The sequence below is a fragment of the Dermochelys coriacea genome, chromosome 26, assembly GCF_009764565.3.
Source record: "Dermochelys coriacea isolate rDerCor1 chromosome 26, rDerCor1.pri.v4, whole genome shotgun sequence".
Lineage (NCBI taxonomy): Eukaryota > Metazoa > Chordata > Testudines > Dermochelyidae > Dermochelys > Dermochelys coriacea.
Genome location: NC_050093.1, coordinates 1,968,672 through 1,993,124, shown reverse-complemented (window position 1 = coordinate 1,993,124; position 24,453 = coordinate 1,968,672). Strand labels below are relative to the sequence as shown.

The following is a 24,453-nucleotide window of genomic DNA, read 5'->3' as shown; positions in this document are numbered from 1 at the left end:
TAAATCAAGGTAGTCCTAGTACCTCTACCATCCCCCCTGACATCCGCTGTATTGACTTTCTCTGTCTGATCTAGTAGTGCTGTGTGCTCACTTGTGTGTATGTACGCACACCCTCCTGTCTGTATGTCTCTGTGGTTCACCACGAGTGACACTTACATGAAATCCCGCTGGGGCCCAGGACCCTTCCTCCTCATCCTCGAGCTTTCCACGGACCCTCGTCCAGGAGCGCTTGGAAACAGCACCCTGCTTTGAGAGCATCAGTCCATTAGACAGCAGCCCAGACACGGCATGTCCCTCTCCTGTACCCACCACATCTCCCGTCTCCCCGCCCCCGGACCCCTCCAGCCCCCCAACCAACCCCCCCGGCGGTCCCGTCTCCCCGCCCCGGACCCCTCCAGCCCCCCAACCACCCCCCCGGCGGTCCCGTCTCCCCGCCCCGGACCCCTCCAGCCCCCCAACCACCCCCCCGGCGGTCCCGTCTCCCCGCCCCGGACCCCTCCAGCCCCCCAACCACCCACCCCCTCTCCCGGCGGTCCCGTCTCCCCGCCCCGGACCCCTCCAGCCCCCCAACCACCCCCCCGGCGGTCCCGTCTCCCCGCCCCGGACCCCTCCAGCCCCCCAACCACCCCCCCGGCGGTCCCGTCTCCCCGCCCCGGACCCCTCCAGCCCCCCAACCACCCACCCTCCCCCTCCCCCTCCCGGGCGGTCCCGTCTCCCCGCCCCGGACCCCTCCAGCCCCCCAACCACCCCCCCGGCGGTCCCGTCTCCCCGCCCCGGACCCCTCCAGCCCCCCAACCACCCACCCCCTCTCCCGGGCGGTCCCGTCTCCCCGCCCCGGACCCCTCCAGCCCCCCAACCACCCCCCCGGCGGTCCCGTCTCCCCGCCCCGGACCCCTCCAGCCCCCCAACCACCCACCCCCTCTCCCGGGCGGTCCCGGCTCCCCCCGGGCGCTCAGGGCAGGGCTGACTCCGAGAGGGGCGACCCCCCCTTGGGGCCAAGCCGAGCGCGGCCGAAGGGCCGAGAGGGGGCGGGGGCGGGGGGGGCAGGACCCCCCGCCCCGCCCCGCCTCGGGCCCGTCCAAACACCCTCTTCTCTTTGGGGGCCTCGTCCCGCCCCGCGCGCGAGGGGGCGGAGCCAGGCCGGGCCCTGCCCCAGGAGGGCGGGTCACGCCGCCTCCGCAGCGCCGCGGCTCGGGGGCCCGGGCCGGGCCAGCTGCGCACCCGCAGGCGGAGCCGCCCGGCCGGAGGGCGAGACGCTGCGGCCGCGGGGTCCGTGCGGGGAGGGGCCCGGGGGGGGAGCAGCCCTTGGGGGTGGTGGGGGGGCCCGGGGGGAGCGGAGCGGAGCGGGGCCTGGGGGGGCCCGGGGGGGAGCAGCCCTTGGGGGCCTTGGGGGTGGTGGGGGGCCCGGGACGGGGAGCAGCCCTTGGGGGTGGGGGGGCCCGGGGGGCAGCAGAGCAGGGCCTTGGGGGGGCCCGGGACGGGGAGCAGCCCTTGGGGGCCTTGGGGGTGGTGGGGGGCCCGGGACGGGGAGCAGCCCTTGGGGGTGGGGGGGCCCGGGGGGCAGCAGAGCGGGGCCTTGGGGGTGGTGGGGGGGAGCAGCCCTTGGGGGGGCCCGGGGGGAGCGGAGCAGGGCCTGGGGGGGCCCGGGGGGGGAGCAGCCCTTGGGGGCCTTGGGGGTGGTGGGGGGCCCGGGACGGGGAGCAGCCCTTGGGGGTGGGGGGGCCCGGGGGGCAGCAGAGCAGGGCCTTGGGGGTGGGGGGGCCCGGGACGGGGAGCAGCCCTTGGGGGTGAGGGGGCCCTGGAGGGGGGGTGCTGGGGGGAGCGGGGCCTTGGAGGAGGGGGGGTGATGGGCCCCCGGGGGGGAGCGGCGGCGACTTGGGTGATGGGCCCTCCGGGGGAGGGAGCGGGGGGTGAAGGGGGACGTTTGGTGGAAATGGGTGGCATCAGCAGGGAGTGATGGAGAAAAGGGGGCAGCAGTTGCCCCTGCGAGGGTTCTGATGGGGGCAGCCGTTCCCCGGGTGCCTGAGGAGTCTGATGACGGCCCTGCTGGGTCAGACCCAAGGTCCATCTAGCCCATGTCCTGTCTTCCGACAGAGGCCAGTGCCAGGTGCCCCGAGGGCATGAACGGAACAGGGAATCATCATGTGATCCGTCCCCTGTCGCCCATTCCCCGCGTCTGGCAGTCAGAGGCTAGGGACACCGTCCCTGCCCAGCTCTGGGTGCCAGCTCTCTGTTTTTGTACGGGTTTGCTTTGTATGAGTGTGGTGTTTCCCTCTACACCCTCCTCCCCCCATACGCACACCTATGTGGGAAGGAAGCGGGGACCTTTCACATGGGCCCTCTTTTCTGCTGGGCACCATTGGAGTTGTTGAAATTTGGGAAACTAATTTATATGGGACTTGTAGTCTGATGTTCAAGGTTGGGGTGAGTGAGGTGGTTGCCTTAGGCCCTGGGGAGTTGGGCTGGTCGGTCTTGCCCGCATGTGCAGGGTCTAACTCATCACCATATCTTGGGTCAGGGAGGAATTTTGCCCTGGGGTCAGATTGGCAGAGACTTGGGGCAGGGGGGAAAGGGACTATGCCTTCCTCTGCAGCATGGGGCAGGGGTCACTTGCTGGTTTGAACTAGAGTAAATGGTGGATTCTCTGTAACTTGAAGTCTTTAAATCACAATTCAAGGACTTCAGTAATTCAGGCAGAGGTTATGGGCCTACTGCAAGAGTGGGTGGGTGAGGTTCTGCAGCCTGCAATGTGTAGGAGGTCACACTAGCAGATGATCATGAATGGTCCCTTCTGGCCTTAAGGTCTATGAGAACATCCTATATTTAAAGGGATGCTGTGATGTTGCAACTCCTACTTTAAAATTACTTGTTCCTAGGGTTGTCATGAATCGCTTCTTAGAATATATAAGGGAAATAATTTCTGCCTGTGTAATTCACCTGTCGCTGCTGATGCTCTGTGTTCACCTGTGGGTCTCTTTTAGCCTGGACACTGAAATCCATGAAGTTGGTTTCCTTATCATGATGTCAGTTTCACTGCAGCAGGGTTTGGGGTTCCCAAACTGCAGAGGAATATGCCTGTTCAAAAACAGCTGTTTCCACTGGAACCTTCTTTAGAAGAGTTTGTGATAAGGAAAGAGAGTTTTGAAGCATAGGTCTGGGAATCGGGAGACCAGGATCCTAACCCCAACTGTGTCACTGACTTGCTGGGTAGTTTTGGATACCTCATTTAACCTCTGTCTCTCTGTTTTCACATCTTTAAAATGTGTCTAGCATGTGTCATATGCTGGGGTGCTGCAAGAACAAGCTAACTGTTTGTAAATGCCTTTGAGATTCTCAAGTGGAAGGAGTTATAGAAAGTGAAAGGAAATACACTTTGGAAGTAAAGAAAATGAACAATCAGATAAGAACAGTTAATTCTGGGGTACAGTCAGACATTTGTTCTGTGCCCCATTCCTATCACTATCAATATCCTTATGTATCCTGTGCTCCAGTGTTACATAAGTTTCCTGACTAATTTCTTTCCACTTCAATTACCACTTTTGTAGTCATGCTTTTTTGTGAAGTCAAAATAGGTGTTTCAGTGTATTTGGAAGTGCAAGTAGAATAAAATTGGGACGGATAGTTGGATTTTCAGGTATGTGAGACTTTGCTATAGCAGCAGGCAAGTTTTCCCCCTTTGGATTTCACATGTTGTCAAATCCTGAAATGTTTCGTGGAGAAAAACTCACTCTCTTTCTAAAATAGAAAACTCAAGCAGCACAAGTATCAGAAATCAGGGATGTGTGAAGCACAACTGAACCGGAGTGTCAAATCCTAAAGCATTAACTCCATCTCATTGTAAAATATCTTTCTCTGGTAGGATGACCAGACAGCAAGTGTGAAAAATCAGGACGGGGTGGAAAAGGTAATAGGAGCTTATATAAGAAAAAGACTCGGGACTGTCCCTATAAAATCGGGACATCTGGTCACCCTATTCTCTGGGCATGACTCCTGAGTGCTGTTCTAGATATGCTGCCTGGTTGTTTTTCATCAGACTCTTGATTGCATTTGCTGTTTTCTAACAGGTTCTCTTATTGTTTCTGCAGGTATTTTATTGTAAAGCCACTGTGGAATCCTCATCTTTCAGACTTTCTGTGGTGGAGTCTGTTGAGCCAAAATTGTATCACACTTATCTGTTCTGGGACTTGTCATCTCTGTCTGACGGATACATTTTGGATTAAGACAATAATAAGCTTGTAACAAGTAAGTTATCTCTGCAGCTGGCAGTCTTGCATTTGTAGCAGTTCGCCATTCAGTCTGCCTTATTGTCACAGAAATATGCAGTTCTTGGGAGGGCCACACTTACCAGTATTTCTCCTTCCAGTGTTAGTAAATAACTGAAGACATTTTAAAAATAAAAATTCTGTGTTTATTCTCTCTCTGTTTGTTTGTGCATTTAGGCGGTGCAATGTCAGCTGTGGAACAGCAACAGGCAGAACCTTCTCCATCATCTAATTCATCCAATTCCTTTGAAGTAGTGGAGGCAGATACTGCAAATAAGTATGAGGCAGTTGTTCCTCACTGGTTTTACTGCAAGGTAATAGATTCTAGAGAGAGGTGGATCCCTTTCAGCCGACAAGACTCGGAGAAGTTAGAAGAAGCCCACAACTCAAGTAAGTTGAAAATACCTTTTTGTCAGAAGCTTCTTAGGGGTAAGGTACATTAGGTTGCGGGATAGGTTCAGAAGGAAGCTGGCAGAATCCCCACACCTCTAGATTAGAGTGGATGAAGTGGTAGCAAACACAGTCTTGAACTACCTTGCACTAGACTAGATGACCTCATGGGACAGTTCCAACTCCAACATCTCTAATTCTCTACTTTTAAATAACCCTTGATTTTAAATGTGGTAATATATCTAACCTTAAAATTTTCTGAGGTGAGGTGAATTAACAAGAGTGAATCATGCGTTTTGCAAGATAGGGAACTCTGCAAGAGCACTGAGTAGGCTAAGAATTTGAGATGCTTTGTACTGATGTTGTCTTGGGGCTAGAAGCTACGACTAAGGGAAGTGTTCTAAACATCATGTGTAGTTTTTTCTATGGGATTTGAAAGTGTCTTCCCTCTCTGGAATTTTAAATGTATCCATATTTCTGTGGAAATACCTCTTCCCTAGAAGGGGGCCTATTCATGTTGCTTAAAAAAAAAAGTTGCATCCAAAAAGGCTTTAATGTTCAGGCCTCATTAATTTGATACTTACACTGAGTACTCTAGTTATTTTTTTTTTATTTGCATGAGACAGCATTCATGTACAGCAAGTAGGAATTGGTTAGGAAGCAACGCTGGCTAAATTCCACCACTGCAAGACTTGCCTGCAGATCTTACTATTCCGTGGATTTATTATATGAAAAGGATAGCAGTGCAGATTGGAGTGTGGGTGGAGCTCCCAGGTCTGGTATGGCTCAGACACTTATTTATATTATAATAGTGCCCACAGTGTGATAGGTGCTGTCCATACATATAAAGTGACACCCCTTGCCCTGAAGAGCAGACAGTCCAAGACTCTCCTTCTGCAGTCAGATCTGCATCGGTGCAGAGCCCCAGAAGAGAAGCAGCGAAGGGTGGGGGAGAGGAATAAGGCTTTGTGAGTCTTTTGTCCTCTAGCCCCACCTCTGTTCCGGTGGTTAGACTGAAGTGGGTGATCCTGATTCAAGGTGCCATGTTTCGGCGGCTCATGCAGGTAACAGGTGCTGCCTAACTCAGTGTCCCTTTAATCCAACTAATAAGATCAGATCCTCTAGACAGTAGAGCCAGGGCATTTAGGCAACATTTTTGCTATGAATAAGCTGCAAAATCTCTTGGAAATTCTCAGTCTGTGCTGGAGGGGATTGCTTAGAGGACTATGCCTCCACTTGGAAATGCTAAGATTTCCTGGTGCCATGAGTTCAGACTCGGGCCTTGACCATTCCAGTGTAGGGAGCTCAAGTTCCCGGGAGCTTACAGTATGCAAGTACATGAATGAGACTGAAAATCGGATGTCTTGCCTACTCTGCCTGGAAGTTAAAGATCCCACAGCATCTCTTTGAAGAGCAGAGGTGTGGCCTGGGGCCCCTGTCCAGTACTCTTTCTCTTTGCTGTTGTGGGGCATGCTGTGCGCTGATTGGCTGCCATTTCCTTTCCCAAAGGGAGCTGCTTCTCAATGGTACTGTCTGTATACAGTTTTAAGAGCTTTGGGATCATCTGGTCTCAAAGGGGCTAGGGAAATAGGAATGAATATAAACATTTAAGATCTTGCTGCTCTCAGTCATAGTGGGTTAGATGTAAACCACTTAGCTTACTGATATCGTAAGCTCCTTGGGGCAGGGGACCCTCTCTCTTGTTGTGTGTCTGTATAGAATGGGGCTACCACAGTACAGACAATAATAAACTAACAATTGTTTGTAGCCTGGGGCCTTTCTGATCTCTCCACTCCATCCCAGTGTGAAAGCTTTGACGTTCAGGCATGATTATCCTAGGAGGCTTTTTTAAATGGCGACTGTGTTTATTTACACAGATCATTGGCTTTGCTCTTGGCATGTATGGATTTTCTAGGTAAGCTCCATGCAGAAGTGGCTGATACCCCCATGATCTGCATAGTCTAAAACCTCTTGGTAATGTCCCCTTCTGGTCTGTTTACACTTCCTTGCGTTCCACAGGGAAAGATGATGAACAGCTGGTAGTTCCAACGGAAGGGGGCAGGTATGATGTGCATTTGAAGAAGAGGTTGTGCTGTGCCATGTATTGGGAGGAAGAGGTGTCTGAAGTGAGACGCTGCACCTGGTTTTATAAGGGAGACAAGGACAACAAGTATATTCCCTACTCGGAGAGCTTCAGTGAAGAGTTGGAGGTACACATGTCTCGCCTAATATCACTCAGCCTGTCCAGGCTACTCTTGAGCCCTACTGGCTTCTGCAACGTCCCGAATTCCATGGGGGGTATTGGCACTGAGTTGTGTCCAAGGATGTGAACTCGAACTTGGATGACACTTCATGTTTGATTAGCACCATTGGAAATACTGCACCTCTCTTCTCTGCAGCCTCACCCATTGTCTCTCTTGCCAACAAGCTGCAGCTAATGCAATCTCCCCATACTCCATATCCCAGCTCTGCCAGCTTCCTGGCTCCTGCTATACAATTGAACTGCCTGTCCTCATTATCAGCATACTGCCTGCAGTCCCGGCCCTGGCTCTCTGCTTCACTGCTTGTGACCTACATTCTGCCAGATCTCCTTGCCTTGCTACTCGCTCCCTCTCTTCTCCTTTCTTTTTGTTTGCTGCTTCCATGCCTGGGCCATCCTCTGTCTCCCTCTTCATAAAGCATACTTCCTCTCTGTCTTTAAGTCCCTCCTTAAAGCCCATTTCTTGTAGCTTGCTTCCCACAACCAATCTCTGCTTCAGTGCTACCGACAGCTCTTCTGTGATTTTAGTTTCATAGGCACTGGTCGGTTCTTTCAAGCTGCAGACACATTTACTTTAACCTGTGCTTGTCTGTCCATATTTCTCTAATCTAGACCCTGATCCCACAAATGCTCTCGCTTGAGAGTAACTTCACTAGTGCAAATAAATAGTGCCCCTGAAGCCAATGGAACTACCTATGTGACTAAAATTACTCGTGTGTGTGTGTGTGTGTGTGTTTGTGTGTGTGAACTTGCAGGATCAGGTCCATAGGTGGTAGACTACAGAAAGAGCTGCTATGTGACCTAAAAAGTGCCAGGCATGTTTGTGACTTCCTATAAACATTTAGTATTAATGGCCAGCAACTCGTCCTATGGACAATGGTTTTCCATAAAACTTTAATCTGGTATTACTTCAATAGAGTCTAAAGTGGAAGCTGTCATCTCTATTAAAACTGGTAGCCTAAGAGGTGCCCCCAACAAGCACTTTGGAAGACAACATTTAACCCAGGGATAAGACTGTCACCGATCCAGATTCGTGTCTGATTTACCTCCTTTTAATCAACAATATTTTTAAGAGCTTCCCTACAATAAGGGGAGGGGGCAAACCCCCCAACCGGTGGAGTTCCTGTGGAAATGTTGGTTTGACTTGCAGAGGTTTCTCTTCTCCCCAGGAAACATACATGATTGCCATAACGCTGGACGAGTGGAAAAAGAAACTTGAGTCGCCTACTAGAGAAATCATTATATTGCATAACCCAAAGGTAAAAACCTGATGGTTTACTGTTTGTAGCACAGACAGAGCCTAAGAGACTTGTGTTTTTCCCCTTTAGTTCTGCTTTCAATGCTGGTCTACGCTCAGTTTTTGTATTGCTTCAATCATGTCTTTTGGAAACCAATATATTTAGTGGTACACTCTTGTAGTGACAAGTTTCAGAGTAGCAGCCGAGATAGTCTGTATCCACAAAAAGAAAAGGAGTACTTGTGGCACCTTAGACACAAACAAATTTATTTGAGCATAAGCTTTCGTGAGCTACAGCTCACTTCATTGGATGCACGCAGTTGAAAATATAGTGGGGAGATTTTATATACACAAAGAACATGAAACAATGGGTATTGCCATACACACTGTAACGAGTGATCAGGTAAGGTGAGCTATTACCATCAGGAGAGCTGGGGGGCGGGGAAACCTTTTGTAGTGACAATCAGGGTGGGTTATTTCCAGCAGCAGATAAGAATGTCTGAGGAACAGTGTGTGTGTGTGTGTGGGGGGGGGGGGGGAATAAACATGGGGAAATAGTTTTTTACTTTGTGTAATGACACATTCACTCCCAGTCTCTATTCAAGCCTAAGTTAATTGTATCCAGTTTGCAAATTAATTCCAATTCGGCAGTCTCTCGTTGGAGTCTATTTTTGAAGTTTTTTTGTTGAAGAATTGTCACCTTTAGGTCTGTAATCAAGTGACCAAAGAAATTGAAGCGTTCTCCGACTGGTTTTTGAATGTTATAATTCTTGATGTCTGATTTGTCCATTTATTCTTTTACGTAGAGACTGTCCAGTTTGGCCAATGTACATGGCAGAGGGGCATTGCTGGCACATGATGGCATATATCACATTGGTAGATGCGCAGGTGAACGAGCCTCTGATAGTGTGGCTGATGTGATTAGGCCCTATGATGGTGTCCCCTGAATAAATATGTGGACACAGTTGGCAACAGGTTTTGTTGCAAGGATAGGTTCCTGGGTTAGTGTGTGTGTTGTGTGGCATGTGGTTGCTGGAGAGTATTTGCTTCAGGTTGGGGGGCTGTCTGTAAGCAAGGACTGGCCTGTCTCCCAAGATCTGTGAGAGTGATGGGTTGTCCTTCAGGATGGGTTGTAGATCCTTGATGATACGTTGGAGAGGTTTTAGTTGTGGGCTGAAGGTGATGGCTAGTGGCGTTCTGTTATTTTCTTTGTTGGGCCTGTCCTGTAGTAGGTGACTTCTGGGTACTCTTCTGGCTCTGTCAATCTGTTTCTTCACTTCAGCAGGTGGGTATTGTAGTTGTAAGAACGCTTGATAGAGATCTTGAAGGTGTTTATCTCTGTCTGAGGGGTTGGAGCAAATGCGGTTGTATTGTAGAGCTTGGCTGTAGACAATGGATCATGTGGTGTGGTCTGGATTAAAGCTGGAGGCATGTAGGTAAGAATAGCGGGCAGTAGGTTTCTGGTATAAGGTGGTGTTTATGTGACCATCGCAGTGTCCACAAAGTGGATCTCTTGTGTGGACCTGTCCAGGCTGAGGTTGATGGTGGGATGGAAATAGTTGAAAACATGGTGGAATTCCTCAAGGGCTTCTTTTCCATGGGTCCAGATGATGAAGATGTCATCAATGTAGCGCAAGTAGAATGGGGGCATTAGGGGACGAGAGCTGAGGAAGCGTTGTTCTAAATCAGCCATAAAAATGTTGGCATACTGTGGGGCCATGCGGGCACCCATTGCAGTGCCGCTGATTTGAAGGTATACATTGTCACCAAATGTGAAATATTTATGGGTGAGGACAAAGTCACAAAGTACAGCCGCCAAGTTTGCCGTGACATTATCGGGGATACTGTTTCTGACGGCTTGTAGTCCATCTTTGTGTGGAATGTTGGTGTAGAGGCTTCTACATCCGTAGTGGCCAGGATGGTGTTTTCAGGAAGATCACCAATGGACTGTAGTTTGTAGATTGTACTCTCGTAGTGTGGATGCAGTTCTACCTGTATAAAGGTCCTTATGGAGCTACATTTATGGGAATAAGGAATTGTGGTATAAGGCACCTTTATACTGATATCACTGCATCCATGCCAGAGAGTTGTGCCACTTGAACTATGTCAGATTCTAACTTAGGTACTTCTGTTCTGCCATTAGCATCATTTCTGAGTGACTTGTCCAAGGTCATACAAGCCAATCTGTGGTGAAGCAGGGAATTTAAGGTGGGTTTCCCACTTCCCAGGCTAGCTCCCTAACCACTGACCCATCTTTCCTCAGGTATAAAATCGTGCTGCTAACCAAATAGTTACATTGCCTTAGTGGCTAAAGCCATCATTCCAGTCTTTTTTCTAACTGATGCAAAGTGGAATACTGGCACCCAGAGACAGCATGGTGTGGAATATGTACACCTGTCTTTCCCAGGTGTTGTTTATTATAACAAGGAAAATGCAGTGCAGAATTATGCATAGAACTGTATATAAAGTAGCTCTAGTGCTGAGATACAAGTACATTTTAAAGAGTACAATGAACTCCATCTATCCAGTGTCAGTGTCCATCTGTGTCCTCTGGCTTTAAGATTAAACTCAATAAGTTTATGGAGGAGATGGTATGATGGGATAACATGATTTTGGTAATTAATTGATCTTTAAATATTCATGATAAATAGGCCCAATGGCCTGTGATGGGATGTTAGATGGGGTGGGATCTGAGTTACTACAGAGAATTCTTTCCTGGGTATCTGGCTGGTGAAGCTTGCCCATATGCTCAGGGTTTAGCTGATCGCCATATTTGGGGTCGGGAAGGAATTTTCCTCCTGGGCAGATTGGAAGAGGCCCTGGAGGTTTTTCGCCTTCCTCTGTAGCATGGGGCACGGGTCGCTTGCTGGAGGATTCTCTGCTCCTTGAAGTCTTTAAACCACGATTGGAGGACTTCAACAGCTCAGACATAGGTGAGAGGTTTTTCGCAGGACTGGGTGGTTGAGATTCTGTGGCCTGCGTTGTGCAGGAGGTTGGACTAGATGATCATAATGGTCCCTTCTGACCTTAGTATCTATGAATCTAATGTAGTGTCTAGCCAGGTTGGCTCTTTGCTCCTTGCAATGGGATAGGTGTGCTCCATCAGTTCCTCACAGATGTACGATGAGTTGCTTATCTCCCTTTATAGGAGATGCTTAACTCTGTTGCATGCACCACAGAGTTCTAACACACTTCTCTTCCTGTTTTGAAGCTGATGGTGCACTACCATCCAGTGACGACCTCTGATGACTGGGGCTCAACCCCTACGGAACAAGGTCGACCACGAACCGTTAAGAGAGGAGTGGAGAACATCTCAGCTGACATCCCCTGTGGTAAGTTAATGTTCTTTCTTCACATCCACTGAAGTTGAGGAAAACCTATCTGCCTTGCCTTCTCTGGCTTCAGAGAATTTAAAAATCTTTTTTTTTTGCTTGAGACTTAAATATGCAGCTTATGGGGTGGGTCATCTCATCTCATTGACAAATGTCCTTATGTGCTAATTCTAATATTACAGTAGTTTCTACAGCCTGCAACTGAGACCAGGGCCTCACTGTGCTGGGCGCTGCACAAACCTAGTGAGAGAGAGTACCTGCCCCAAAGTGCTCAGAGCCTGAACAAATGGGAAAGGGGGAAGAGGACATGCTGAGCACCTGCCCTCTGACAATCAGGCATCGTCAGTTGAACCCTTCAAATCACTAGTCACTTATGAAAATCTTGGGTGATGTAGTTTTGTTATTAAAAACATAACCAAACCCATGTCCTGGTATGTGCTTATCTATATATCACACAGACATCCAGGCTGTGTCTCGTGTACATTTTACAGAATGTAAATTACAACTGTGGGTCAAATTTACGCTTTTCAATAGCAATTGAGTTTTGCCACCAAGCTAACCACTTGCCAGGACTAGTTTTTGCTTCTGACTGTCAAAACCCTTCATTATCCACCTACAGGCTCTTCTAAAAAGTTCTTATGTAAACTAAAGGAGGTGGGAGAGAAGAGAATGAAAAGAAACATAGCCTGATGCCTGCTTTAGTCAGAGAGGCCTCTGCAGAAAGGCCTGCTCCTCCAAGCTGCTGAGCCATAAATCTTTAATTAAAGATATACCTCATTGGTGGCTCAGTGGGGCAACGTGGAGTGATCGGAACATGTCTTCCTACCTTGATGATATTGAGCTAGTCTCTTAATCTAATTGGCAAAGGCTACAACAATATGTTAGTGTACTTAGGTGCAAAGTCTCTACCTCTGCCCAGCCACATGAATACATCTCTAAGAAGCTGAGGGTGATTTTTTTATAACTCAGAAGTACATTATCCTCGACACCCAACCTGCCTCACTGAAATGGTCATGGCAACTGGGAGGGGAGAATGTCTAGGCTTTGGGTTTGACTGCAGAAGCTTCACCTTACCTGCATAGCAGCTCAGTGACGTTTCATAGGGCAGCCTGGTGTGGAGGAACCAGTGCAGCATTGGGTGTTCTAATCCCGTTCATGTGCCCAAATCGCTTCACCTTCCTTAATTTCACTTGGCTGTAAAATGGGAATAATGCCACTTACCACCCGCCATATGCGTGTATGTTGGTGGGGGTGTGGGTGTGGAAATTACCTGATTTGTAGGTAGTACTTTAAATATGAAGTGCTATACTGAGTGCTACTATTGCTCTTGACACACAAACCAGGGACCGAACTTTATAATATTCTTGCACCTGGGACTGTCTTAGCATTATCCCTTATCTGACCCGTCTAGCATTTCACACATCTGCCTCAGAGGTTGAGATCTCCAAGAGATATTGCGTCAGTTAGGTAAACGGTTAGTTGCTGTGTAAATGGTTCTTTCTTTCCTCCTCTTAGGGGAACCTCTGCAAATAGATCACTTGGTTTTTGTAGTTCATGGAATTGGGCCAGCATGTGATATCCGGTTCCGGTCCATCATCCAGTGTGGTAGGTGTGCACAGGAGATGATGCCGTTTCACATGAATCACCCCTCAGAGAGCGCAAATAAACACAGGTCTGATGGCAAAACACACGAGGTGCTGTCATCACACATTTAAAGAATTTGACAGTAATCTTGGCAAACTGTAAGACAGAACTTGCTGACTGCAATGAAGATGTACTGTTTGAATATAAGAGCAGTGAAAGCTGGTTATCTGGATAGAGTTGGACAGATATGGACAATCATTTTTATCAGAATGATCACTGTGTCCTAATCCTTCAGATAGTGAGCTTCCCAAATCAGATACCGATTCTTCAAGTAACTGAATAAATCTGTGACACTAGTCCTCTACTCAGTCTATTGCTACGTGGTAATCTTGTCCAGTAAAGTCTAACACAAGTTAATGTCCCGTCCAAGAGTCTTTAGAAATATGACAATTTCAGAGAGTGCTTATATTGTCATTGTAACTGCCTGATCTGTTGGAGAGGAGATCTGTTGATAAGCTGTGTGTACCATAAACAGGAAAGGTAAGATGAGGTAAATTTCTATAATAAAACCAAAGCTGTTGCAAACTTGAACAATTTGTGGGGTCAAATGTCTTTAATTCTGGTAAAGTGTCTTTCTTGTTTTCATGCAGGCAAGCCTTTTGATACTGCAGTCTATCTTACAATAAGCACCTAATGGGGCTACGTTTAAAAAGGTTACGGTCAACTTGAAATCGGTCAATGAACTAAAATCAGTGAGAAGTAGTTTAAAATCCAGCCCCTGCTTCTAAGTCTCCCTACCGGTATGTGAGACTTTTACAGTAGGTTTCACAGCTCTTTAAAAAGTTTCTCTCTCCTTGGTTGCTGTGTGAAAGCTCCAGTAACCAGGGGAAATGGACTTGCTACAGAGCAAATGGTGAAATCCAGTTTATGCTTCAGCTGAGAAGTAGTGTTTTTGTCTGATCCCTCAATTAGTCATCTGCAGTGTTACTTGTACCAACAGTCGGTTAAAAAACTTCAGACTGAGGTGGGCTGTTTTGTCTTAAGCTGACTGTGTCCCTTCAACTCAGCTTGTTCAGCATAGTAAGCACGATAGGCTTCTCCTAGCAAACTGTTTTTTCTAGGCCTTGATACAGAGCTCAATTCTCTTTCCAGTAAACGACTTCCGTAACGTTTCCTTGAGCATGCTGCAAGCACACTTCAAGAAAGCTCAGGAGGAGCAACAAATTGGCCGGGTAGAGTTCTTGCCTGTGAACTGGCACAGCCCTTTGCATTCCACGGGGGTGGACGTGTAAGTAAATTCTAGCACCTTAGAGGTAAATCTACTGCAGTGACTGAGTGAATGAAATCCAGTAAAGTGCCTCGTCTTTGCTGCGGTGGGTGAAAGATGGAAGAGGAGCATTCAGTGCAGTCTCTGCTACTTTTCAGCAGGAAACACACAGGTGAACGTAAAGAAGGGAACCAGGAACAGTTTGTAGCACCTACTATGAGGATCCCAGCCCTGCTGCCCAGTTTTCTCATGAAGCCAGACTGATGTCCAGTTGAAATTGCACCCTAAGTAGTCTATTGGCATGTAACACCAGAAGTTCAGACTTGTGTTTCCAGTTAATGTAAGAACACAGAACAGGGGATTTGGGAGTCAGTGAGAGTTGATACCTAATTCCTTCCTAAAGGAGATTTTTCAGGCTCCTGAGAGTTTTTATTGAGCTAGCCCCTCAAAACACCGTGGTGCACAATGGAACAGCATGTCAGCTGCACAAGTGGGGAGCGATTTGAAATGCTCCCGGAGCAGGGAAGGTTGGCTCTTTGCATCCACACCTTGGAGAACCCTGTTCTGTTACTGAGGAAAGGTGGGTTTGTAGCTCCTTTACTATGTTCTGTTAGCATGAATTAGGAATTCAGGTGAAATCCTCAATGGCATAACTGCCATGGACTTCAAGAGATCCAGGATTTCACCTACTAGGAAATAGCTACAGGAGTCGGGGCTGAAATCCCTGTCCCTCGTAACAATCCCTTTCTGTTCCATGTTCAGCGATTTGGAGCGAATTACCTTGCCGAGCATCAACCGCCTGCGTCACTTCATAAATGACACCATACTGGATGTTTTCTTCTACAACAGCTCCACCTACTGCCAGACCATCGTGGATACTGTTGCTTCAGAAATGAACCGCCTGTATCGGCTCTTCCTGCAGAGGAACCCTGACTTTAAAGGGGGTGTTTCCATTGCAGGCCATAGCTTGGGTAAAGGGTTTAGTCCTGGGTATCCAGGGTTGTGTGTAATAATTTAGAATCTATAGCATGTCTGTATGCACATGGCACAGTACCCTGGACTGCAGGTTAGTGCTGAAGTACCATTTCCATACCATGGGACACTTGAGTGGGAGAGGAGGAGGGAAGCCCCGCCCCCCCTTTTTTTTTAACCAAACAGAGGGATATGGGCATGTAAGTATATTTATTCCAGCATAAGATCTGAGGTTCTGCTCAGAGACTGTGTATGTGGCTATTTTTTAGGGTCGCTGATATTGTTTGATCTCCTAACAAATCAGAAGGATTCCTCTGAGGATGAAGACGGCACTAAAGAGGTGAATTCCCCACAGCTTGTGCATGTTAAGCATCTCATTGATTCAGGATGAAATCTGTAGGCTACATCCATACTCCAGCTTTTCCATAACTGCTGCGGTCTCCTGCTTCTGTAGCAGAATAGCTTTGAATTCTCAGTGCTATCCTGCCAGGTGTAGATCTAAACAAAACAAAACAATCCCACTCCTACTAGCAATATTGTAGCCAGAACGTAAAGGAAGGAGGAGACCAGCTCTGTAAACATGACCCACATTGCTGTCCTTGCAGGTGTCCCAGATGGCTGCCTATGAACAGGGAGATGTTGGGGGAGTGAAAGAAACCCTGAAGAAGCTTGAGCTGTCTGAGTACTGCAGTGTCTTTGAGAAGGAGAGACTGGACATGCAAGCACTGGTAAAACAGCTCTCCCAGCAGAGTGGCTACTGTTCTTGTATGTTTCACCGCTTGCCTGCAGATCTATTAGAGTTCACATTTTTCTTTTCTGTGCCCATCGCCCTGGTACTGGGGCACGTTCACACAGGTATTTCTTGCCTACGTCATGCCCTCTGGTTAGAGTAAAGCCCACCTGGCCTAATGTACCCTGGTTTTTGATGGTAAGGCTAAGTGACTAGTACCTTTGTAGGCTTTTGATTCTGCCCATGCTAGCAGCAGCCCTGGTTTCCTATGGCTGGCAGCGTGCTGAACTGGAGACTGAAAATCAGAAGCGTGTGTGTGGGAGGCATTTCTGCACTTGAGGCTGAGGTCAGAGATTGCTGCCTCTCTCTCCAGAGCAGAGTGATTTCCATGCTATCCGTGCTCCCTCCCTTCCAGAGTGGCACACTGAAATCAGAGCAGTCAGCTCCTAGGATCCCTCGCCTCTGTAATGCTGAGAATGGAATATCCCTTTGAGTGCACGGTTTCCTGTACTGTAGTAGTAATGGGTTGTAACTTACTGTCCAGGCTCTGTGTACAGAGAAGGATCTTAAAGACATGGGAATTCCCTTGGGACCAAGAATGAAGATCCTTCATTATATCAGAACCAAAGAGGAAACACAGGTATGTTTTTTTTCTAGGGGTGAATGGTCCAATCCCAAGTAGATGCTTGTTTGGTGTCAGTGGGAAGCAGTTGTCTGACCATGGTTGCCAGAGCAGCTTCTTATGTATGTTGCACTGACACAAGACACGGCAGCTGCATGCATTGTTGCTCTGGCCATTTTGGGGTCATATCTAAGAGAACGCTAGCGTTTTCTAAACACCATTGCAGTGTCAGTTGTGGCCTCTGGGGTGCATCTTTGTGGCAAGCAGAAACCTGCGGCAGCGAGTCTCAGAGCCCAGGTCTAAAATCTGAGTCTTGGGGGGCTTGCACAACAGTGCAGAAAATAGCTGTGTAGACGCTCAGGCTCTGAAATTCACCCTCCTCCCTAGGCTTCAGAGCCTGAGCTCCAGCCCAAGCCCAAAGGTCTCCACAGCTGGTTTTGGCCATTGTGGGAGCCCAAATCTCTAGATCTGGGCTCTGAGAACTGCTGCTGTGGGAACTCTGGGAAAGGGGAGCTGCTGGACGGCTGTTACTTGGGGTTTGGCTTATGTCGAGGGGTTTAGGTATGGAGTGGTCTGCGGCAGCTCGTGCCGGGGCAGAGGCAAGAGCAGAGCTCTTCCACATCTGGAGCCATGCTGGTCTCTAGCGACTGTTCAAGGCTTTGCAGCTGGGCGGAGTGGACATGTCCAGAACACCAGAGCCTAGAACCTCCTGCCCTCCTTTGCTGTATGAACGGAGCCATTCCCAATAAACTGTCAATGACTTCAGCATGTCCCCACTGGGAACTGGGGAGCCAGTCCATGCACTACCTCAGGCTTGTTCCCAGGTGATGTCCCATGGGCCCACGTTAGCTAACTGCTGCTTGGCTGGGTATTGCCTGTAGCAGCTGCGTGGAAGCTCACAGGGGACAACCCTTGAACTCTCTCCCGGTTTTGGTGGTGCAGGATGCTCAGCAGCAGGCCCATGTCCCTGCTGGGAATGACGACAAGAGTGAAGATGCTCCCAAGCCTGAGTCAGGGTCATCCCCGCAGCTGGGTTCCAGCAGGAGCATGAAGGATGGGAGGAAGCATCAATATTTGGATGTCGGGCTAGGACAGGTAACTCCGTTTGCTGATGTGGCCTGGTAAAGCCGTGAATGTGTAATATGCAGAACTCAGACATAATGTCAACAGAGCTTTGGGGGCGATGGCTGCTAATTGTGGGTCACTTCACCATGCTTCTGAGAGCCTCTAATTCTGAGGGCAGAGCTACTGTCATGGTGGTTGCCAGGCCCCAGCCCACTGTCCCCTTGTCTTCCCCAGACTTGCAGGTAATGCACTGGCCTCAGCTGCTTGTAGACTATCTCAGTTGGAGACTCTCGTAAGTAGCTCAGTGCTGAAGCCAGGCTGAGATGCACCCCATGTAGGGTGCCATTACCAGGTGCCTCTGAAGTCCTGTTTAAGTGGCTTGTAGGCCTCGCGCTGGCCCTCTGCCTGGAGCAGGCTTCTCCCGAGGTGCAGATCTCTCCTGGCCCTTGTTTAGGGCCACATTCACACCTCTCTGTATGTATTGTATGTATGAATCTTGCCACATTCACACCTCTCTGTATGTATTTGCCCTAAAGATGCAGCCTAGACTCCTGAGCTCGTTCCAGTCTTGTGTGACCTCTTTAACCCTTTTGCTCAGGCGGGATGGAATAACACGTTGGCCAGCATATGTGCCTTCGGTGCAGTGACCAGGCCTCAGAAGAGCCTGGCTCTGTTGTGTGACCATGGGCAAGGCCCTGCCCCTCTTGGTGCCCTGACTCTTCAGGGTGTGGCCAGCACAGTGGGGCTCTAGTCTCTGGTGGAAGCCCTAGGTACTACTTTGATACAAGTAATATCCTCTGGGGGAACTTCCTGCATGGCCATCTATGGTATTGTCTGACGGTGCCAGGATGGAGTCTAAACACTTCTGTTGTGTCTTAACTCTGTTAGGTCTCAGCAAATTACCCTCAGCTAATCTACAAACCCGAAATCTTCTTTGCCTTTGGGTCTCCCATTGGGATGTTTCTCACTGTCCGAGGTGTGAAAAGGATTGATCCAAACTACAGCCTTCCTACCTGCAAAGGCTTCTTCAATATCTTCCATCCTGTATGTATGATCAGTCAACATGTCACTCTCTAGTGCTTGCATGCGAGATCTGATGCAGCTAACAGGCTCTTAAACCTATGCCCTCTAAGCAGCAATCCTAGCATGGCCCTGGCCTCTCTGCTATCCTGTACTGTGGAATAGCAACTAACAATGACTTAGCTGTCAGGGGCTAGGGAACAAGTGCTCCTGCAGTCTGCATTAGAACTATCTGCTTTAATTGTGTAGCTTCCATTTCGGCCTCATGTTGGGGGCACCTGGTTTCCCAGCTGGGGCGGGGATTAGGTGGGTAGAGCCGAATTCAGTGCTGCTGTTCTCCTTCTGTGCAGTTTGACCCGGTGGCGTACAGGATTGAGCCCATGATCGTTCCAGACCTGGAGTTTGAGCCCATGCTGCTCCCCCACCACAAGGGCAGGAAGAGAATGCATTTAGGTAAAGCGCAGAGCAGGCCTTCCTCATGGCTCGGTGCAGGTCTGCAACGCTGTTGCTTTATGCAATGCATGTTCCTGCTCAAATGCCTCACCTCAGGCACCTGTGTGTTTCAGAACTGAAAGAAGGCCTGACCCGCATGGGTATGGATCTCAAGAACAACCTCCTGGGGTCACTGAGGATAGCCTGGCAGTCTTTCACCAGATCCCCACTGCTGGCCATGGAGGCAGCAGCCACTGAAAACGAAGCTGAAACTAGTTTGGAGAAACAGACAGGTGAAAAAATGAGAAGGGAGGAATTGGTTTCAGAATCAAGCCACAGCTCAGTGCTGCTAGTTCTCCTGGTGTGTGAAGGAAACGAGGATGTGAATGTATTGTCCCAGAGCAACCTGGATGCCTGCTCCTGGGTTCTCCTTATTGCCGTGATCTTCCCGTTCTCACTGCTTAACAACCCCACTGTGCCTGATGATAGACGACCTCTGCCCAAGGAGTTTGCACTCCCTTCTGCTGCCTGGGGCACAGAATCCCAGTGTGTGAATCTTAATGCTGACAATCTTCTCCCTGTAGTGTCATTCTTGCAACCTGCTGCTTTGGTTATACACATCAGGGAGGGAGACCAAGTGCGGTCCACGCTAACTCAAGCCCGTGCCACTATGCGGTTTGCTTCTCACAGCAACTGCCTTAAACCCAAGCCCCTTTTCCCCATTCTTAAGGTAGAACCCAGGCCCTGGATTTGGGGGAGTTCCATTCCTGCTGCTGGCATCGGACAGGCTTGGCATGCTCTTGCTGCTAAGGGTACAGAGGCTGTGTTGTTGCTGAATCGTGGTGTTTTGGTTAAGTCCATTCAGATATGAGGCCCGAAGAGCCAGCTGCTACACTGAAGGAAGCCGCCGCCCCTGTTAATGTGGGAATGCTAAATGGAGGGCACCGTATTGACTACGTGCTGCAAGAGAAGCCTATAGAGAGTTTTAATGAATATTTATTTGCACTACAAGGCCATCTCTGCTACTGGTGAGGATCTCCTTAGCCTACTGTTTTCAAACTCTCCGTCTGGTCCCTGGCACCTTCAAAGCTGGCATGGTGAAAGCAAGTAGATTCCAGTCACTTAAAAGGCAAACAGGTTATGTATGATTCTTGCCTATAGTAGCCCATGTCTAAGCAATGAAGGGGTTGCCATGTGTTCTCTGTAAGAATGTTAAATACCATATGGGTATCTGTGTAGTTCTAACAGTCCTCTCTTCCAGGGAGTCGGAAGATACCGTTCTCTTGATTCTGAAAGAGATCTACCAAACACAGGGCGTTACGTTAGATCAGCCTCTACAGTGAAGTCAGATGACCAGCTGCACTGTTCTGGCAACTTGATGTAAGTTACCTTGTCTTTTTGAGACCCCTTATGGTGAAACTGACAGCCATTGACATGCTTACTGTGAAATAACTTCTTTCTTTATTTGGGAATGGATGTTAAGGACATAGCTGTCTCATTTAGGACCAATCTATTCTACAGCACAGTACCTTAGACAAGTCCAGTGCTACTGTCTGTCACATTATGAATGTTCCCAAGGGCTGTAACTAAAACCAAAGGGCGCTTTTAAAATCTAATTCCGAGGCATTCATGCTCTTTGCTGTGCTTGGGCAGTGAGAAAGTTGAGTAACTTGGCCTGTAATGGAGCTGTTCAGCTGAGACCCCCAGGAACTATCCTCCTGGGTCTGGTAAAGCCAGATGGTCTGACCTCCTCCAAACCCCTGCTCAGAGCATTTCATTCAGCGATTCCTGCAGCAAGACCCATAGCTTGTGGTTGAGCTAGAGGATTTCTCGATAAAAAGATCCATGCTTGGGTGAAAGACTCCAAGTGAGGGAGGCTCTATCACCTTGGGGAAGCTGTTCCAGTCCATGCACCCTCACTGCTTAAAAAAATAAACACAAGGGCCTCTGTTTTCAATGTGTCTAGCTTTTACTCCTAGCCAATGGATCTTGTTGTGCTTTAGTCTGCTAGCTTAAAGAGCCCTCTAGTATCCCCCATCTCTTCCCTGGGAAGGTACTTGTGACTTGATCAGTCTACCTCTTAACCTTTTATTTGATTAAACTCTGACTGCTCTCATTGCAAGATGGTTTCCAGTCATTGAATCACTCCTATAGCTCTTGTCTGAACACTCCCCATTTTTCAACATCCTTTTTTAAAGCATGGACATCACGTCTAGAAAGAATATCCAGTGATGGACTCATCAGTGCCATGCAGAGAAAATCATCTCCCTAGGAATACACCCCATGGGGTTAAGAGAATGAATCTGGGATCACTCTGCCCAATTGCTCACTCTTTCCTCAGCCTCTAGCACTTCATTATTTACTCAAGATGATTAAGTGAACTTAGTACTGGAGACAGAAACCCTGTGTTGCTATGAAACAAGCAGGCCCCTGCTTATAGGCCTGTGTTAGAACCCTGACTAAAGTGCCAGAGTCTGGCACCGCTAATGGCATTTGGGGCGGTGGCAACTTTGTGATGTGATTCGTGTGCATTAGGAAATGGCCTGAGATGTGCTACTGGCTTATGTGGGAGTGGTCTCGCCTACATGGGAAATCCCCTCATCCGTTCAGGCTTAAATGCTGCATAAACCCTGCTTCCTTGTAAGCTGTATGCCCTTTCCTGTTGCTTCCCTAGATGATGCACACCAAGTGACTACTCGCCTGGAAAGCCCAGCTTTTCCTCTGCCTTCCTATCCTGCATGCTGCTTCCCACGAACCTGCTGCTGCCTGGAGCACTAGGAGATTTCTCATTTGGGGGGGAAAAAATCAACGCAAAACACTCTTCTCCTAAGATACCCACTCTGGACTTGGCCCTGTGCCCATTGTGACACCCTCGGGATCGTTCACTCCAACACCATTCATCTGCCTAATCGGACTGCCTCGTAAGTTGCAATACAAGCTGTTCCAAGTATAAATACAGGAGAGATGGTTGGGATCTGGTGCTGGAGATTTCAGGGCCTCGTATTGACTCCTGGTTAGTGAGTAAATGTGTTGCTTGTGAAAAACGCCTTTAATACCCTGGGCACATGCCATGCTACAGCACTAGAACATCAGTAGCTTGGCCGAGTGAGCAAAGAGGGGAATGAAGTGTGCTCTGTCTGGGCCTTCTGAGATGCCATGAGCTCTAGAGAGGCACAGCAGACCAACCCTTTGTGGAAGTGCAGACAGCTGTTAAGTGTTTGGTTTTCTTACACGCCTTCTCGCATGACTGTCTCTCTATTCTGCACGCCCAGGGTGGGTAGCATGTTATGTGTACCTCCTCCAGTCTGCTCAACTGCCTGCTTCTTTAAAAAAAAAAAAAATGGCATGTTAGTAATAGTATGACAGCCTCCTCTGCCCAGGTATGGTATGCTACAGCTTTGCTTTAAGTGGCCAGCTCCCCTAAGACACCTGAACTGACTCATGCCTGTAGAATTATGTTGCAGTGGGCAGCCAAAGCCTTCATAAGGCTTGCATGTTTCCCTTGGTGTCCACCCACAGCATAGTCTCACTGTATTAGAGGAAAAGGTGTTTGTTCTGGAAGCAGGTGGGAATTGGTCTAAGCTCCTTGCTTTACACCAGCTGATATCATGACAGGTGTTTGCACCAGATCATGAAGATGTCTGGTTGCTACTTATTTACTATTAACAGAACTAGCCCAAGGCTTAGGAATAAACTCAAGTATGCCTTCATAGCAGAGTTCAGGCTGCCTAGCCCATTGCAGGATGTTTCTAACAGATCCAGAGCCCTGGGCTACTTGAGGCTGGCATATCAATGAAGGGATGAAGCCTGAACCACCCTGGATTCTAGCTCTAATTCCATTCTCCTTTCACAGGCCAAACCCCTCTGCAATAGGAGTGGGATCTGTTCAAGGAAGAGGGGCTTAAGCCCTCTAACTGTAGTAGGGGGATGAGGACAGACCAACTTCATGTCCAGTTCCTTAGCAAAGCATTCAATCGGGATTCAGTCAAGACCTCATTAGGTGAAAAAATAGCTGCACTTGAGCATGGATGAATAGCTGTGGTGGTAGAGGCTGTCAGGGCAATTCACACCACACCCATTCCACAGGGCTGAGTTCAGAGTGGCTACCAACCTCTACTGTGTTCACAGAATGTGGATGACCCTGCTGGTGAAACCATAGCAACCTTTTGTACACAGCCAAGGCTTATGCTGTAGTAACCAGGAGCTGCTGAATGATTGCTGTTAGAAGTACTGTAAAGGTAACTTATGGGGCAGAGATACTAAAATGATCAATCCCTTGTAACCAAAGATGTACAGGGTAAACAGACTAAACTAACCCCTTAGCATGTGGATTCCCTTGAGAAAAATGCTGGAGGGTGTGATAGTGTCTCTGGGCTGGGGTCTGGAAGTGGCCACTACCATGTTCCCCCTCCTGCTGACTTTGCTCTGTACAGTGCAATGAGCTTGTTTGTTTTCTTCTGTGTATTATTTGCACTATTTAAATGCATTTTGTATTCCCCTACCCCGCCCCCTCCAAAAGAACTAAGAGAAGCTGTATTCACACCTGACTGTGGGCAGTGATGTTTTGCGCAGCTAAGCTCCTGGATTCCTATTGCATCTCCTGGAGGTATACAAGAAGGAACTGTTTATAACAGGACATACAGTCATGACCAACTCTTCAAGTTATGCACTTTGTGTAAAAAAAAAAAAAAAAAAAAAGTAAATGCATTTAAAATTGTTATTTAATGTCTTTTTCCAGTCAATACAGAAGGAAATCTATGGTTGCAGTGGTTGTATTTGTGCGTGAGGGAGATGAGAACCTATTATTTTGGGATCTAACTTCATGGCAAAGTAAAGCTGTCATAATTCCTAAGAGGAGCCCTTGGCATTTTACAAAAGGCCACTGCAGTGGACAGGCATTACAGGAGAAAACAGAACTAAGTAACACCAAGCACCAGCACCTCCTTGTTCGTGGGCAGGGAGAGCTGCTTATAAAATTAGTGAATTTGCTGTAAGGATAAGAGTTTTTTTCAGCAAAACCCATGATTCAGCTTCTTGTTCTCATCTTCCTTCTGTCGTTGGGAGCAGAGAACATGAAACAAAGCAGATATCCAATTCTGAAATTGATGTAGCTCACCTTGTTACTATCCTTCAGCTATGTAGAAAACTGCCTCCAGCCAGCAAAATAGGTTATATCTTAAAGAAATTACTGCTACTTTCTTTTAGGGTTAGATTTCAGACAACTGTAACCTTCAACAGCTGTGAAGACAAAGGTCATTTACTACTGACTGTCACCTCATG

The 24,453-nt window shown here is 48.5% G+C and overlaps 1 protein-coding gene across 18 annotated transcripts; it reads left to right on the top strand.

The window, feature by feature from the left end:
• Positions 1-1,146: 1,146 nt before the first annotated feature.
• DDHD2 (DDHD domain containing 2) lies at positions 1,147-23,931 on the top strand. Of its 18 annotated transcripts, none has more exons than XR_006277158.1 (22): positions 1,179-1,269; positions 3,860-3,904; positions 4,086-4,242; positions 4,440-4,652; positions 6,672-6,862; positions 8,082-8,171; positions 11,361-11,481; positions 12,997-13,086; positions 14,218-14,353; positions 15,095-15,303; positions 15,574-15,644; positions 15,910-16,032; positions 16,579-16,674; positions 17,599-17,751; positions 18,610-18,765; positions 19,092-19,194; positions 19,308-19,466; positions 20,030-20,201; positions 20,435-20,537; positions 21,403-21,406; positions 21,851-22,094; positions 23,302-23,931. XR_006277158.1 is itself a non-coding variant. In XM_043503140.1 (21 exons), the coding sequence occupies exons 4-19, from the start codon at positions 4,448-4,450 to the stop codon at positions 20,514-20,516; spliced, it is 2,157 nt and encodes a 718-aa protein (XP_043359075.1). In that variant the 5' UTR covers positions 1,179-1,269; positions 3,860-3,904; positions 4,086-4,242; positions 4,440-4,447; the 3' UTR covers positions 20,517-20,537; positions 21,403-21,406; positions 21,851-23,931. The 18 variants fall into 18 exon arrangements, 10 of the variants coding, with proteins under 10 accessions (XP_043359079.1, XP_038240766.1, XP_043359074.1 ...); XR_006277157.1 differs by having other exon boundaries at positions 23,027-23,931; XM_043503140.1 differs by having other exon boundaries at positions 21,851-23,931.
• Positions 23,932-24,453: the final 522 nt, after the last annotated feature.

Excerpts from the sequence above, each read along its gene's own strand:
- DDHD2 (XM_043503139.1), top strand. The coding sequence starts at position 4,448 with ATGTCAGCTGTGGAACAGCAACAGGCAGAACCTTCTCCATCATCTAAT. Across the intron at positions 13,087-14,217 it reads CCGGTCCATCATCCAGTGTG|TAAACGACTTCCGTAACGTT; the intron begins GTAGGTGTGCAC and ends TTCTCTTTCCAG. Across the intron at positions 16,033-16,578 it reads GACTGGACATGCAAGCACTG|GCTCTGTGTACAGAGAAGGA; the intron begins GTAAAACAGCTC and ends CTTACTGTCCAG.